Source organism: Lissotriton helveticus, chromosome 11 (assembly GCF_964261635.1).
Source record: "Lissotriton helveticus chromosome 11, aLisHel1.1, whole genome shotgun sequence".
NCBI classification, from domain to species: domain Eukaryota; kingdom Metazoa; phylum Chordata; class Amphibia; order Caudata; family Salamandridae; genus Lissotriton; species Lissotriton helveticus.
In genome coordinates, this window is record NC_136072.1 from 222,802,828 (window position 1) to 222,818,431 (window position 15,604).

Genomic DNA, 15,604 nt, shown 5'->3' on the forward strand with positions numbered 1-15,604 from the left:
TTGACATAAATTGATGCACAAAAAGGATTTCCATACGTTATCATTTATAAAAGAAAGAATCTCCGACTGTGTTTTGTATGAGTTGCAGAGTATAATGCACATTGACACGATTAAATATTTGTCACCATTGTGATTCAGGACACTTCTGTTTCCATTTTAGTTTGGAAATAATATTTCTCATTATTTTGTTGTCATATACCAAATGTAATCAAATAGTATTCTTCAATTACCATATACTGTCCTTTATATCGTTCCACATATCTGTAAAAACACTTGAAACTATGTCTTCCTCAATGTATCTCACATAGAAATATCAGACACCCATCCGTAAACCTCAGTAATACCATTGTAAGACTATCTTCAGATAAACCAAAATCCATGGTCGGATTGTGACAGAAAATAGATAGGACCGGGCACCAAATTAAAAGCGACCCCCATTAGTGAACCAGTGAGCTTCAAAAGTGGTTATATCAAGGAAATCAATAGTAAAAATGTGCCCAACTGTCCATAAAACCGGCCCACAGCTGCTAAGAAAAAACAAAACCCACCCACTGATCTGTCAGACCAGCCCACCGGGCAGTGCCTTATTCCCCTATAGGCCAGTCCGACCCTGACAAAATCTGTATCTATCATACGCAGTGGTGATTTCACTCTTATTGCAAATGTCTACATTTCTTCTAAATGATTCATGCTGTGCTTATTTCACGACATTGTATTTTTAATAAGTGCTTCCTGAACAGTCTAAAACACCCAACCCCATTTTGTTTTCTTCTATGTACAGAACTCTGACCCGAAAGAAAGAAAGAAATCGCGATCTTTAATGGGCAATTTTGCTAAACACAAGGTAAGCGGGATTTGTATCTAAATTAACACAAATATCTTTATTAAAGGTAGCTGATACTTTAAAAATGCCACAATAAATAATAATATTGTTCAGCTGTTCCTTTTGCCATAATTGTGTAAGCAGGCAGTTTCGACAAATTTATTAAAGGCATGACTGCATCAACTTTTCCTCTGTCCTCACTTAATTAAGTAGTTAGCTTCTCTCTTTTCAAGTTTCAATTTTAATCAAGTATATCAGGTGTCTCTTTCTTGTGTTGCTTTCCCTTTGCTTGATGTGCTGGTCCATGGCATAATGTGATGCAGTGTATACATCGTATGACTTTTAATTTGTACTGAAAACCAGTGCTGATGAAAAGCCATATAGATGAGTTTGTTCTACAAATCCCCTTCATTGTGGGTAAAATCAAGCAGGATTAGCAATGTATGAGACCTTGGAAATATTAACCACAGTGTAAATGTAGTAGTGTTAGACCGGTCATCCTTATGGTGGTCATCTCCCAAACATTTTGCCTTCCTCATTCCAGTTTTGCCGATCTCAGTATTTGCTGGCCTTAGGACTCTGCACTCTTTACCACTGCTGACCAGTGCTAAAGTACATGTACTCACTCCTTAAAAGATGGTAACATTTTCTCATACACAATTGTCATATCGAATTTACTCATGCACCCATAGTAAAGTAGCACTATATGAGCCCAAGGCCTCTACATTCAATACTACTAATGGGCCTGCAGCACTGATTATGCCACTCACTTCAGTAACCCTTTAAACATGTCTCAGACCTTCCATTGCAGCCCCACTTCAAAGACACAACTGGGTATAAATATACGACCTCAGGCCCTATCTCCTCAGTAAGGTTTTGGACCTGTGGATGCTCTGCCAAGAAGGACTGCTGTGATGCTGAAGGACTGCCACTCCTATGGACTGATGATATGCTGTACGGACCTGCTGCCAGCTGCCCTCTTGCCTTGTCAAGAAGGACTGGACTTGCATCCCTTGAACCCAGAACACCAGAGTCACTCCAGAGGCTTGTTGGATGGCCTTGTGATCTAAAGCCTCAGAGACACAACAGACTTTCAACAACCTTACACCTGTACCTGGACTCTGCCATCTGTGAGTCTTTCCTGCCAAGTGGTGCCACCCCAGTGCTGGACCCTTGCAAGTGGGCCTAAGGTGCTCTGCCTGCTTCTGTGCATCCAATGGAACCAACACATTTCCTCTGCTGTGTGGCACAAACCTAAGCAGAAGCGATGCGTCGCTGCCACAGCATGTATAGGAACCGCCGCAAAGGACCACATAGCAGCCCATCGCCGCATCAGAACCGCCCCAGCGCGACACATCCCCTACATGGGGCCTTGCATGCCTCGTCAACGGAAGCCTCACTGACGACTCCAGGCTCCACATCACTGGCTTGCAGCTCTTTGGAACTGATGCATCATCAGGACTGTGCTACACATCCTCAATGCCAGACTTCGCATCGCAAGCCCTCATCCATGGGATAATTTCCACAGGATCTAGCATCGCATCTGTACTGTATCTTGGAACCAATGCATCTTTGATGCGCATCATCACAACGCTCCGCAAACCAGGATTTACGGTACTCTGTTTAGCGAGCCTAATTGGATCCCAGTAGCCAGACTGTGCTCCATAGCGGTCAGCCAGAATTTGTATCTTTGTTTCAGTCCGGGGCAACCAGATGTCCACAGATGAGTTTTACTCATGTTACCGCTATTTTTACCCAAACTCTTTAAAATTGAATATCTCCAGTTCTACTGATTCGATGTTTGTCATTTTTGTCTTGTTTAATTTATTTCAAAATATTAAGTTTTGCTAAACTGGTGTGATATCCTTTTTTGGTATGTTTTCACTGTGTAACTGTTCTACGTATTGCACAAATACTTTACACATTGCCTCTAAGGTAAGCAGATGCTATCCTTTTCCACTTTAAGGACTGTGGTGTCCGCAATGATTTTAGGACGTTTGGACTATGGAAATGCCCTCTATGTTGGGCTCCCTCAGCAACAACTCTCAAGACTGCAAATAGTGATGAACGATGCAGCGAGACTGATTTTTGGAAAATCTAGAAGTACGCATGCCTCTCCTCTTCTATGCCAATTACATTGGCTCCCTATTAGGCAGAGGATTTTATTCAAAGGTCTGTGCATCGCCCATAAGGCAGTCTATGGCAATGCTCCTAGTTATATTAAAGCCAGGCTGGTGCAGTACATTCCTAGAAGGACCCTGCGCTCGTCTGAGGACACTCTTCTGATTAGCCCTCGCTACCGCATGGCTACCTTAGGTGGACGTGCTTTTTCAACTACCCTACCGGCAGCTTGGAATAAACTACCACTCTGCCTACGGAAGGAACCGACTCTACTGCCTTTCAGGCGAATGTTAAAAACTGTACTCTTCCGAGAAGCATGGGGTTTGATATAATTTGGTTACCTGTTCTCTGTAATGATCAGTCTTTTCAAGTACAAGCGCTTAGAGACCAACCGGTGATAATGCGCTATATAAATTGAATAAATAAATAAATAAGCCTGACTGCTATGTGGCAAGCTACCCGAGAGTTGAGCACAGGTTAATTTAGGGTTTGCTTGTGTCTTCATCATGAGAATGATTATTGTTGCTGTTTTTAGAAGGGTTTCACCTCCCCGTGATCACCTCCTCGGATTCCCTCACTACCACCCGGCAAACTTGCCCCTCATACACCACTCTCTCACATGTCATGTCATGTCAAAGGTTCTTATATAGCGCCTTATCACCGCAAGGTCTCAAGGCGCTTGCTTTGGGAACCTGTCCTGGCTTTTTCCCTGTGAGATAACCCCTACTGGGCATCCCCAAGGTGAAAGCCAGGCATCCCGTGGGCGTTAAGCAAGCTATTGCCCAGAGTTGCAGAGTGTGAACCCGTGATTCGAGTAGGCACCGAAGCGAGAATTATCGAGTCCGTGGACATTTGGGCTCAAGACCCTTTTTTTTAAGCGCTAGTTAAGGCTAGCTTTACTAATCCACTCAGCTATCCACATAAAATACAGGTCTGTTCTTTGCAGCAGGCATGTTAACCCTCTGTGCTACTTTATGGTGAGTCAAAGCTCCACTAGACAAAACCCCAATCTCTCTCTCTCTCTCTCCCTCTCCCCCCCTCAGGAACATTAACCACTAGAGTTATCATGAATTTTTTTTTTTTTAAGTTCAAAGCAGGTTTATTGGAAAAAAGTAAGATAACAATATGTAAGCGATAATTACATAATGAGTAAAAAAAGAACATACAGTATAGCAATAAAAATTGGCAAATATACAAATCAACAAGAAAAAGCATAAGAATATGTCATAAAGGACTGGTGATGATTAAGGAAAAATTGAGCAAGTAGAAAATGGAAAGTAATATACAATATATATAAGTGAAACATATCACCTCAAAAGGAGTCATGGGGGTTTAGGTACTTCTTGCTGGAAAGGAGTTTGAAAGAGAGAACAACCAGCACTGGCATCTATGAATAATGCAACTGGGTCCCAAAGGTCTCTCCGTTTTGGTGCTAAATGGAGTGGGTATACAAAAGTGGTATCTAGACGATTATTGTAGCAAATAGCATACCACCACGCCTGATAACATCACTTGGCGAGGTCTTTCCAGTTGGTAGTTATTTGTTGAAAAGCTACTGCTAATAGCAAGTCTATTATTTTAGTGTTAAAGTCGCAATCCGCCCAAATGTGAGAAACACTGCCTAAAAATATATGAGTGAAAAAAAGGGGTGTGCGGAGGAGAAAATAGAATTAATTTGAGACCACACACTAGTCCAAAACTGATGTGTAGGGGTGCATGTAAAAAGTATATGAAATATGTCTGCACGCGGTGAGGAATAAGTCCAGCATTTATCTGAGGTGTCAGGATGCCTGGCGCTAAGGGTAAGCGGCGACAATAGGAATCTATTATAGACGAAGAAAAGTGTCTGGGTGGTGTTTGCGGCTCTAGATGATTTGCGTATCTTGAGCCAAAGCTTGTTCCAAAGTTCCACAGTCCACGAAACTGCTAGGTCTGTCTCCGAGGCAACTTCTGTCTTGGTTTTAATTCTTGGTGCAGGTGAACTGTTCAGGAGTTTATAAATCTTGGAAGCACTGCTATTATGTAATAATAAGGGTCGTAGAGCAGCCATATGTGTAGAATCAGGAGAGGGAGCAAAGGAGGAAATAATGAAATTAGTTTGAGTTAATTGAAGTGTCCGCACTAATTTAAGATACTGAGACCGAAAGCTAGATGGAAGATGAAAAGAGGCAACGGCCTGCGGGAAGGAAAGAATTTGATCCTGAGTTTGATTGTAAAGTTGGTGTACCCAGATAATGCCTCGCTGTCTTCAGGATTTCCCAAAAATTGGCTTATTGTTTATTAAAATGGAGGTATTATGCCAGATAGGATGGCCAAAGAATGAAAGCAAAGAGGGTGGTGGAAGAAGTTTAGAAGTGTACTTGAGAATAGGGGTCGATATGGATTGTGGTTTACGGGAAAAGGAAAGATATTCCTGAAAGGAGAATGGAGAGATTTATGCTTGTTCAAGAGTAGTCCAGAGGGGATGATTTGCAGAGGATTCGGATAACCATCTTGACGCTTGGTTTAGTAAGAAAGACCGATGATATAAGAACAAAATCGGGAAAATTAACCCCCCCTTCTGTTTTAGGCCTAATTAATCTTGAAATGGACATCCGTGCTTTCTTGTGGCCCCATAAAAAAAGAAGACAAGATAGAGTTGATTTTCTTAAAATGTTTTAAAGGAATGGCTAAGGGAATATTGGAGATTGTGTAAAGAACTATAGGGGAGAGCATCATTTTAATAGTATCCAATCTGCCCCACCAGGATAAATATTAAGGGTGCCACTTCGTAGTCAGGGTAGTTAATCGTACGCAATCATCCATGCTGCGAGCTACCGTACTGGAAAGAGAGGATGTAAAGTGAAGACCAAGAAATTTGATAGAACTGGGATTCCATGTAAAACCCGAACCCGCAAAGTCCGCTTTAAATGTATATTTGGTAAGAGGTAAAATGTCACACTTATCCTTATTTAATTTGTACCCCGAGATATATGCAAAAGAGTTAACCTCATCCAAGAAAGCAGGAAGGGACGATCGGGGTTGAGATAAGAATAATAGAACATCATCAGCATAAGCTGCCATTTTGACCTCAGTTTTTTTAAAGTTAAAGCCATGGATTTTGTCGTTTTGGCGGAGCCTTAACAAGAACGGTTCTAAGGCGAGATTAAAAAGAAAAGGTGAAAGTGGGCATCCTTGTCGTACTCCTCTACCTAGAGAAAAATATGGGGAAATATCGCCGTTCGCCGAAACCGCTCTAGGGTGAGAGTACAAAATAGAGATCAAAGCAGAGATTCTCGGGCCAAACCAAACCAGTCTAATGTACGGAAAAGATAGGGCCATTCAACTCTATCAAACGCTTTCTCTGCGTCGAGAGCTATGGCTGCCAAAGGTTGAGAGGAGTGTGAGGTCTTAGAAAGGATATCAAAGAACAAATGAGTGTTGTCCGTAAGCAGCCTCCCCTTAACGAAACCAGATTGTTCTTTGCCCAGTAGGTCAGGCAACAGGGTTTCTAAGCGTAGGGCTAAGGCTTTAGAAAAAAATTTGTAGTCTATATTAACCAAAGAGATGGGCCGATAATTCTTGCAGAATTGTGGATCCTTGCCTTCCTTAGGGATAAGGCAAATAAGAGCATCTGAAAAAGAACCCGAAGAGGTGCCTGATTGTAGAAAAGTAGATATAGGCATATGTAATTTGGGCACAAGTAGATGGGAGAAGTGGGTAAAAAACTCTACTGTGAATCCGTCCGGCCCAGGGGCTTTGTCTTTTTTAAGAGTTTTCAATGCAACTAAAAGTTCCTTCTGCGCAAGATCCGTTTCCAATGATGAAAGATCAGGACGGTTATTGGGAGAACGTTGGATTGTGGAGAGAAATCGAGATATGCCAATGTCGGAAGAGAGAGTTTCAGAAGAGTATAGTGATTGGTAAAAATGAAGGAATTCATTGAGAATCTCATTATCGTTGCGTTTCAGTGAGCGATCTTGGCCATAAATAGAATCTATATTAAGTTTATTTTGTTTAACCTTTAGATAGTTGGCCAACAGTTTCCCAGCTTTGTTCTGGCCACCATAAAATTTCACACTAGAACGTAACAGGAAATTGGAGGCATTATTTGTAGTTTCTTTATTAAACTGAAATTTGGTTTGAATGAGTTCAGACAAGGATTCGCGCGACTTAGATGAATAATAGGAATGTTCTAGTCGTTTAATTTTGGATAATAGATCAGCAGAAATTTGCTGCGCTGTTTTCCGCTTACGAGAAACATATCTGAGAATAAAGCCCTAGCTGCTGCCTTGAATGCATCCCAGACAACAGGGAAAGAAACATCTTCTGTTTGATTGAAAAGAAAATATTCCTGTGCGAAAGAGGTAAAAGAGGTCGTAAAAAACTAATCTAGAAGCAAAGAATTGTTAAAGCGCCAATTACGCATAGATGTGGGCTTTTGCAGTACATCCAAAAGTAAAGTGACGGGAGCATGGTCAGAAATCAAAATGGATCCAATATGCACCTATGAGTGATTGGGAGAGATGATGGGAGAAGAAAATGTAATCCAGCCGTGATTGAGTGTGGTGCATTGGTGAATAAAAGGAGTATTCTCTCAAAGTAGGATTGCATAATCTCCATGCATCGATAAGTTTATATTGATTAATGAGTCATGTGAAGGATTTATGAGAGCTGTGAGGGATGTATGGACGAGAGGAGTGCCTTTCTAAAAAGGGATCCAAGACTTCGTTGCAGTCACCAACCAATATGAAGTTGTCGTCATAATGCTGCTTAATGTGAGGAGCTAGGGAAGTCCAGGAGGAGGCGTCGCCAGACGTGGGTGCCTAAAGATTCAAAAGGGAAATAGGGACATTGTCTACTGTGAATTTAACATGAACCCATCTTCCTACTTGGTCCGTGGAATGAGTTAGTATCTTGACAGAGAGGGATTTCTTAAACAAAATGAGGACACCATTTCACTTGCCATCACCCGGGGAAAAGAAAACCTCCCCCACCCAACCCCTCTTTAGTTTAGTTGATTCTTCAGCTGACAAATGCGACTCCTGGATACATGCAATATCAGCACCAAGTTTTGCCAGGTGTGTTAAAACTCTCTTTCTCTTAATAGGCAAATGTAAACCCCTGACATTCCAAGATATAATTTTCAAAGTCATACAAAAAGACTATGAAAATATAATGAAAGCCAATTAAAGCAAAATCGCAGATGATAAAAACTGCAAAAAAGCATGAAAAGCCAATAAAAGCAATATTGTAGAAAATAAAGGCCGTAATTAACAACATGCAGACTGTATGAAATAAGATACAAGAGAAAATAGATGAAAAAGGAGGGAAAGAAGAGAAAGAGAACATAAGGAAATAGTAATGAAATAAGTAGAGCAAAGGGGAAAGTGAAGCTGAAGTATTGGTCAAAGAAAGTATAGGGAGGATGGAGGCCACATAGAACAATGACGAGTCCAAAACTCAGGAAGGAGGGCGGGGGGGGAACGGTCTCAACTAACTCCAGAGACATCAGGAAGGAGGATAACACGTAGGAAAAAAACCTGTAACAAAGGTAAAGTTAACAAGGAAAAATTAACAATGCATATCAACATTAGTAGGCTAAAAAACACATTAAGAATACATCATGAAGCACTTCTTATGAGTAATAGTCATAAACAATAACTTTAAGTGCAGCAAGGCCAGAAACACATCAGCGAATAGAAGTTACTTAGGACTTGATGTAGAAGTATTTTCCATCATGGCACCGGTGTGAGAGTAAAGAAAGCTCTTTAGCTTTAACGGATCATCGTAAGTGGTAGTTTTATTATTAAAAGTCACTTTGAATAGGCAGGGATGAAACAACCCAAAGCGTGCTCCCATGGAGCGATGCTGCGGTCGAAGAGATAAAAACTCCTTGCGACGGTCTGCGGTTGGTTTAGCATAATACTGCGAGAAGAAGAAAGGGCTCCCCGACCAGGTGATTTGATTCATGACTCTGGCAGCTGATAAAACTTTAAGTAAATCAGTATATTCAAGAAAGTAAATGATGATACCCCTCAGTTTTCTGACAGCAGAAGCAGACAATGCATTGGGAGGAGGGCCCAAACAATGTGCTCTTTATAGATTGAGGGTAGTACTTTCTGGTAGTTGAAGAAGTTTTGGTAGGAAAGATTGGAAAAAGGCAAGGGGGTCAGAGCCTTCTGAGCCTTCCGGAAGACCATAAATACGTAGGTTGTTCCTTCTGCTCCTATTTTCCAAGTTTTCAATTTGCTTGTGGAGAGCTGAAACCTGTGCACATAATGGGTCCACCTTGGAAGCAGAAGAGTTAAGAGAAACGACATTTTGTTCCAATAGGGTAACACGTTCATCAACATTTGACCAGTTCTCAGAGAGCATTTGGAGTGTAGTTTTAGTCTCTTCCATAAAAGGGCGCAAAGCCCTAATTTCATCCTGCAGAATGTCTATTCTAACCGGAGTGGGCTGCTTTGGAGGAGAAGGAGGAGTTTTTTTCACCTTTTGATGGAGCCATTGCCCGCAGAGGACTTAGATGAGCTCTTATGTGAGATGTCAGGCGAATCCTCCATTGTAAGACACTGATATCGAGAACTCGTGTGAATTAAGAATTTACGTGTAGAGGAAGATGGTTTACGTAAATCCTTGAATGACCTTCCCATATAGCAGGTGCGTAGGTCAAAGATTATAAGACAAAAATCATGAGAATACAATGCACATCCAGTAAAATGATGTTGCAGCCAGTCAGCAAACTAAGGAAGTACAGCTAACATGTAAGACCATAAAAACTTGTGAACAGTAGAACAACCGAAATTATGACAGAGGTGCCATATGCGCAGAGTTAGTGAATTCAAATACATATGAGACACAAATACCAACAGGAAACAACCATGTTGTAAATATGCAGTCAAATAGTATAGGCACAAATTGCATAAGTAGATAAAGCGTATCTGCAGTAAATATAGTTAAAAATATGTAGAATAACAGCATAGCCCATTAATACATTAAACGACTGGTAACAATTGAGTAGAAAGAACCAGTAAGCTGAGATATGTTTATGCCATATAATTGAATGTAGCGCTTCCTAAATGTGAGGTAAACCACATTGTGAAGTACCTCTAAATGCTAAAACCAGAGCAGGAGGCAATAGGAGAAGCATTACATGCTTATGTGTGGAAAAATACATCATATTAGTAGAATAACACAAAGCAGTGTATAATAGTTCCTGTAAAGCGTCACCATATGAGAAAGTTACCAGCATTATGCATTGAGCAGAAAAAGCCACGCTGAAGCCGGAGCAACGTCGTTAGTAGAAGTGAAATAAAATGGTGGCAGTTCGTAAATATAGCCCAATGCCAATTCCAAGTAATTATGAGGAGGAAAGTCACGGCGGGGTGCAATAGGCACGGAAAAGGGGCATGAATAAAGCGTGAAGCAAGTACACACGAGGAACAGGAAACCACGTTGGAAAGAGATTTCGTCAGCGGTGCTCGTGAAATGGCGGCCGCTGCCTCAGAAGTCTTACGCGCCACTCACATATCGAGGATGGCTGATGTAGACGCTGCGGAAATCCCCAAGAAGGAAACCCGTTGAGTCTTCAGGGTTTCCTACGGCATCTCACACCATCCAGCATCGTGTTACGGCAGGAGGAGCTCTGCTGGGACCGTCTTTGTCCCCGCCGTCCGGGAGAGCTAGCAAGGCACCACCATCGTCTACGGGCGCTAGCCATGCCCCCCGCCATCATGACATTTTTATTGCTGCCCGAAAGCTGGATGCACAAGGGACTCTCCATCAGGAGCTTTCAAATCGTAGGTTATTGCTAAATACAGTGCCCCTCCTCTTGAGGGCAGTGCCCCTCTCCCCCCCCCTTCTTCCGGGTTAGTGCCAGTGCATCCTAACTGGTGTCACCGCCCTAAAGCCGACCCTGGTTAGGGGATTTACATAAAAAGCTTAGTGACATGTTTTATACATTAATGTACACACCAATCTTCATCTTTTTCCATATGAAGTACTTTCTAAAAATAATTACCATATTCTGTTTGAATTCCATCTCTATTTCCTAACTTGGTACTTATAGCTAATAGATCTAATAACTTGAATAAGATGAATAAACCAAGACAAAGGTCATGCAATATCAAATAACTCAAATAACACACCATATATAAATCAACACTAATGGTTCCCTCTCTATTAACATTGCAATTCGAGCTATTGCTTTGTGTGCTCATCACTTTGCTTCTGACTAATACGAGATTAACACTTGTCAGCCAAATGTTTCCTGTAATACTGAGCCCCGCAAGACGTGTGAAAACACAACCCTCTATTCAAGTATCCCTGGGGTAAATGTTGATCACTGTGGTCCATAGTAAAGGTGGCATTTATAATCTAAAATGTTTATATTTTTCTTAATCCTGACATTTACAGGACTGGTGGTCCTCTAACTAACTCATCCTTCTTTGTCATGATTTTCGTTAACTCTTTAACTGAATGCAGCACTTTCTCTCTTAAATGCACATATTTCACTGCATGATTCTTTTATAATCTCAGTATTATTGAGTACTTAGTCTTAATCTGCCTTCTGATACATGGCTTCTGCATATGACACGCCTGGCTTCTTATATTTGGTTCAATTCGCAGTAAAATTAATGTGTTGAAGCTCAGACTGCATATTTCACTGAACAATATGAAGACCGCATTTAGTAACCCCCATCTCCAACTTCAAACACTAGATAACCACTATGCTGGGTAAATTCCAGTCCACCTTTTCACTTTTATGTCTCCTAGCCATCAGGCTCTGGTGAAAATCTTGATAAGAGGAAAAGGTTACATGTGTAATATTATGTCTGATTCTACATATGCAGACGAGTTAGTAATCTAAATAGTTCAGCAGTATTTTAACATTGTTTTTCCATTTGACAAACTTTTAACAAATTATCTCTCTTTTGAAGTAGAATCCTTGTTTTATTTTTTTACATCCAGCAGCATGGAAACCACATGGAAGGGGCTGAGGAGTTCGTGGATTGGGAGCTCCATTATGTTGTAGATCTGATGGCATTTTGTGGGTGGGGGTTTCAGATCATTTAGATGGCTGGAAGCTATTAAAATATATAGATATTTATAGAGCAAAAAAAAAGAGTTTTAGTAGGCAAGGCGTTAGACGATTGGTCCAAGCATCTGTGGCCAATTCCAGTAAGAGTAGTTCCAGTAACAGAATTCTATTTGTATCAATCTCTGAACCCAGGATAAGTTTAATACTTGTGTTGTCATCAGCTTATCATTTGTGAAAATGCCAGTCTGTAGTTCACAGCTGACAGCCATGTTCATTGCTATGGCTAGCTCCCACTTGGATTATTGTACTGGGTTGTATGTATGCCTTTCAAAGTACTAATTGAAAGGCTCCAGAACATGGTAACACTCATTTTTCAACACTAGATGCAAGAGCGAAATACTTCACTGTTGAGAAAACTACAAGGAATTACGAGTTGAAGCTTAGGTACAGTTAAAGTTTCTCACAGCAACACATTGTGCCTGGTATGGAACAATCCTAAGTTTCGTGATCACTTGGTTTCCAAAAGAAGATAGTTTAGAAGCTGAAGACATTTGTGGACCATCAATAAAAACTGTGGAATGCTATTCGCCTGAGAAGAACTAGAAGCATCTTGATTGCATCAGTCATTTGAAAACCTTCTTTTTCCGATATTAAGTAGGCAGTCACAAGCAGAAGCAGAATTTCCTAAAGCCTTTAGTGCCAAGGAGCACTTAAATAACAGACCATGGTCAACTAGCCTGGACCTGTGCCCCACCCACCTAGGTTTACTCACGGATCTCCATTTCATGAAAGATAAATACCAGAGCCAAGATCATCTTCTTTCATCCTCCCATATCTATATTACATGTGGCATACCGAGGCTCTGATCTTGTTGTTTTAGCATGCCTAGAAAATGTAATTATACTACACTTAGACCTCAACAAATTCTTTGTTAATAAACTTCAGGGCATTCAAGCTGCATACACACATTGTGGCTACTAATGTCACCCAAAAATCATATTTCTCCAATCTCATATGTTTTACTTGATTTCCACCGAGTCAGTTTAAAGGCCTACTGTGACACATAGAGCCGACTGTGGCAACCGCCTTAGCATATCTAAAAGAAAATAACCATTAACGCCTTGTTGAGGCATATACTCAAGGAAGTCTGTCCTGCTCACAGGGCAACCTTTCAACAAGCAGTGTTCCAGAGCAAAACCTATCTCTGTTTTAGATAGTTCAGACATTAGTTTGCGTTCTGCTTCTGCACCTCACAGTTCAATCTGACCCTCAGAAAAGTCATAAAACCTGGCATTTTGCATCGCCAATCTATTTATTAAAGCAAACACTCTTTCTACAAGCAATTGTAATCACTGAAAACATTCCTCTCATAGCCCCCAAGACAAACACTTACTCAAGGAAAACAGAACACAAGCAGTCATACATAACTTCCACCCAAATTAGTGAGTTCATTGGGACACCCTGAGTAGCTCACCTCGCCTTCAAACCTGCTCTCTTCACCTTCATCAGACATAGCCTTCAACCCTGCTGTCTTCACTCTCATCAGACTTATGGAAGTTACTCTCACCCACCAAACACACCGGAAAGAAGAGGAGGTAAGCAGCCGTACGCCCTCCTAGAAAGAGACGGTTATCACAAGAAATATGGCAGCTACAGGTAGAAAGCACAATTAGTGTTTCTGCCTGAAAACAAACATTCAAGTAGTAACACTTGGACAGTCGCAGCAACCCTGTGCAAGTGCTGATGGAAGAGGAATCCTCACTCACAAAATTGTGTCATGCTTCATCATCGGCAACCTCTCCCCACCCTACTAGGACAGTACCTCCAGGGTGAACTCAATCTCCTGTTGGACTTGGCACAGGAGGGAGTTTTTAGATAAAAGCTACTGGACAGTGAGGGGATCCAGGTAAATGAATAAAAAATACCCTAATGTATCCCGGCTATTTGACTTTATTAGTGGGTACATTAGGTAAGGTTAAAACGGTTGTGAGGCGGAAATGCAATAGCAATGACTCACACCACCTTTGTTTTGAAACAAACGAATAATGGTAACCCCTTGATCTATTAATTAATTCTGTGACCTTTTATTTTGTTTCTCATGATTAGGTCATTCTCCACGTGCTTTTTTCAGGTGTGACTCACTTGAGCACATTTCATAAATTTTGTATCCTTTTCACTATTTTCCTTCTCACATTATACAGCTGGCGATTAAGCCCCTGAGAGTGAGTTAGGGATCCTTGGCCCTGAGCAATGCCCCAGACCCGTATGGGATTTGAGGAGGGGCAGAACCATGTTTGTCTAATTTTTATGGTGATGTGAGTCATTGCTCTAAAAACTCCCTCCTGTGCCGAGTCGAACAGGAGGTAGAGTTTGTCCTGGAGGTACTGTCCTTCCAGGGTGGGGAGAGGTTGCCGATATTGAAGCATGACACCATTTTGTGTGTGAAGCTTCCTTTTTCATACGGATGACCTTCTCCTTCCCTTCCTTCAGCACTCGCACAAAGTTGCTGTGGTGGTGCAAGAGTGAGTAACTGAATGTTTGTTTTCAGGCAAAAAGACTAATTGTGCTTTCTACCTGTAGCTGCTCTCTTTCTTGTGATTACAGTTACTCACACCCATCCAGAGAACAGCAATTACATTTTTTAAGCACTGATCACCATATACTGTAATCCCAAAACACGCCTCTCTAAAATGCCAAATTCCAATGATCTATGCATGAAACACAAATGTACTGTATTGTGCAGATGTAGCTGTGTGCCAAAGACTGCGGCGTAGGTTTAACAAACTGCCACCCACATTAATTTCACTGAGAAAGTATTGTATATGAATCAGATATCAATAAGCCACAACCACCCCAGAAACAGATCAGGCCATCTACCAGAATCAGATCAATGCTGCTATATTAAATATGATACATGGCACCTCCACCAACATGATGAACACTTTACCTAGTATTGATAGGACCGAAAAACCGCACTATCCTTAGACACTAACATTTTCCTTTCACATAGGGCAATGCAGATTTGCATGTTAAAATTAATTAACTTGGAACTAAACGATAGAATCTTGGAGTCGGCCTTAAATCATACACAGTTCATCCAATGACTCACTCACTATCCCAAATACAGCCACATATTGAGACCAGCATATACATGTATTTCGTACTGTGTAACCTGGAACTCTGAGTTTATGTGAGCTCTGAAAGCACCCTCTGGCACCACCTCCCACCTGCAATGGCAGTGGCTCCTAGTACTGACAAGAAAATCTAGGCACCCACCTGAGGAGCCGGAAACATGATCACTGGCACTTACAAGGACACTCACACCCACATCACGTCACAGGGAGAAACATTCACATGAAAGGTACATGTAGGCAGCGCACCCAGATATAAGTCAGAAAACCTTTGACTCTGAGAGTGAAGAATCTGAAGACAGCTCAGTCAGCGTCAAAAGGTGGCACAGGGCAGAGACATAAACTAGGACAGGGGACATTGGCATGGGTACAAGTGCCTTAGGGCAAATAAACAACATAATCTGTAATTGAAAACTTAGAACGGGGGGACTGAGTCATTATTACTGCAAAAGACCTACCTGGTACAAGAAACCACAGCCATGGGCACAGGGGCACAGACCTATGCAA

The 15,604-nt window shown here is 41.4% G+C and overlaps 1 protein-coding gene across 6 annotated transcripts in view; it reads left to right on the forward strand.

The window, feature by feature from the left end:
• The window catches only part of PLCH1 (phospholipase C eta 1), a 942,696-nt gene that overhangs the window by 829,599 nt on the left and 97,493 nt on the right, over positions 1-15,604 (forward strand). For all 6 annotated transcript variants that reach the window (XM_078667769.1, XM_078667764.1, XM_078667766.1 and 3 more), the window contains exon 13: positions 782-844. In XM_078667769.1, the coding sequence (XP_078523895.1) occupies positions 782-844 (63 nt within the window). The remainder of the gene's footprint in view (positions 1-781; positions 845-15,604) is intronic.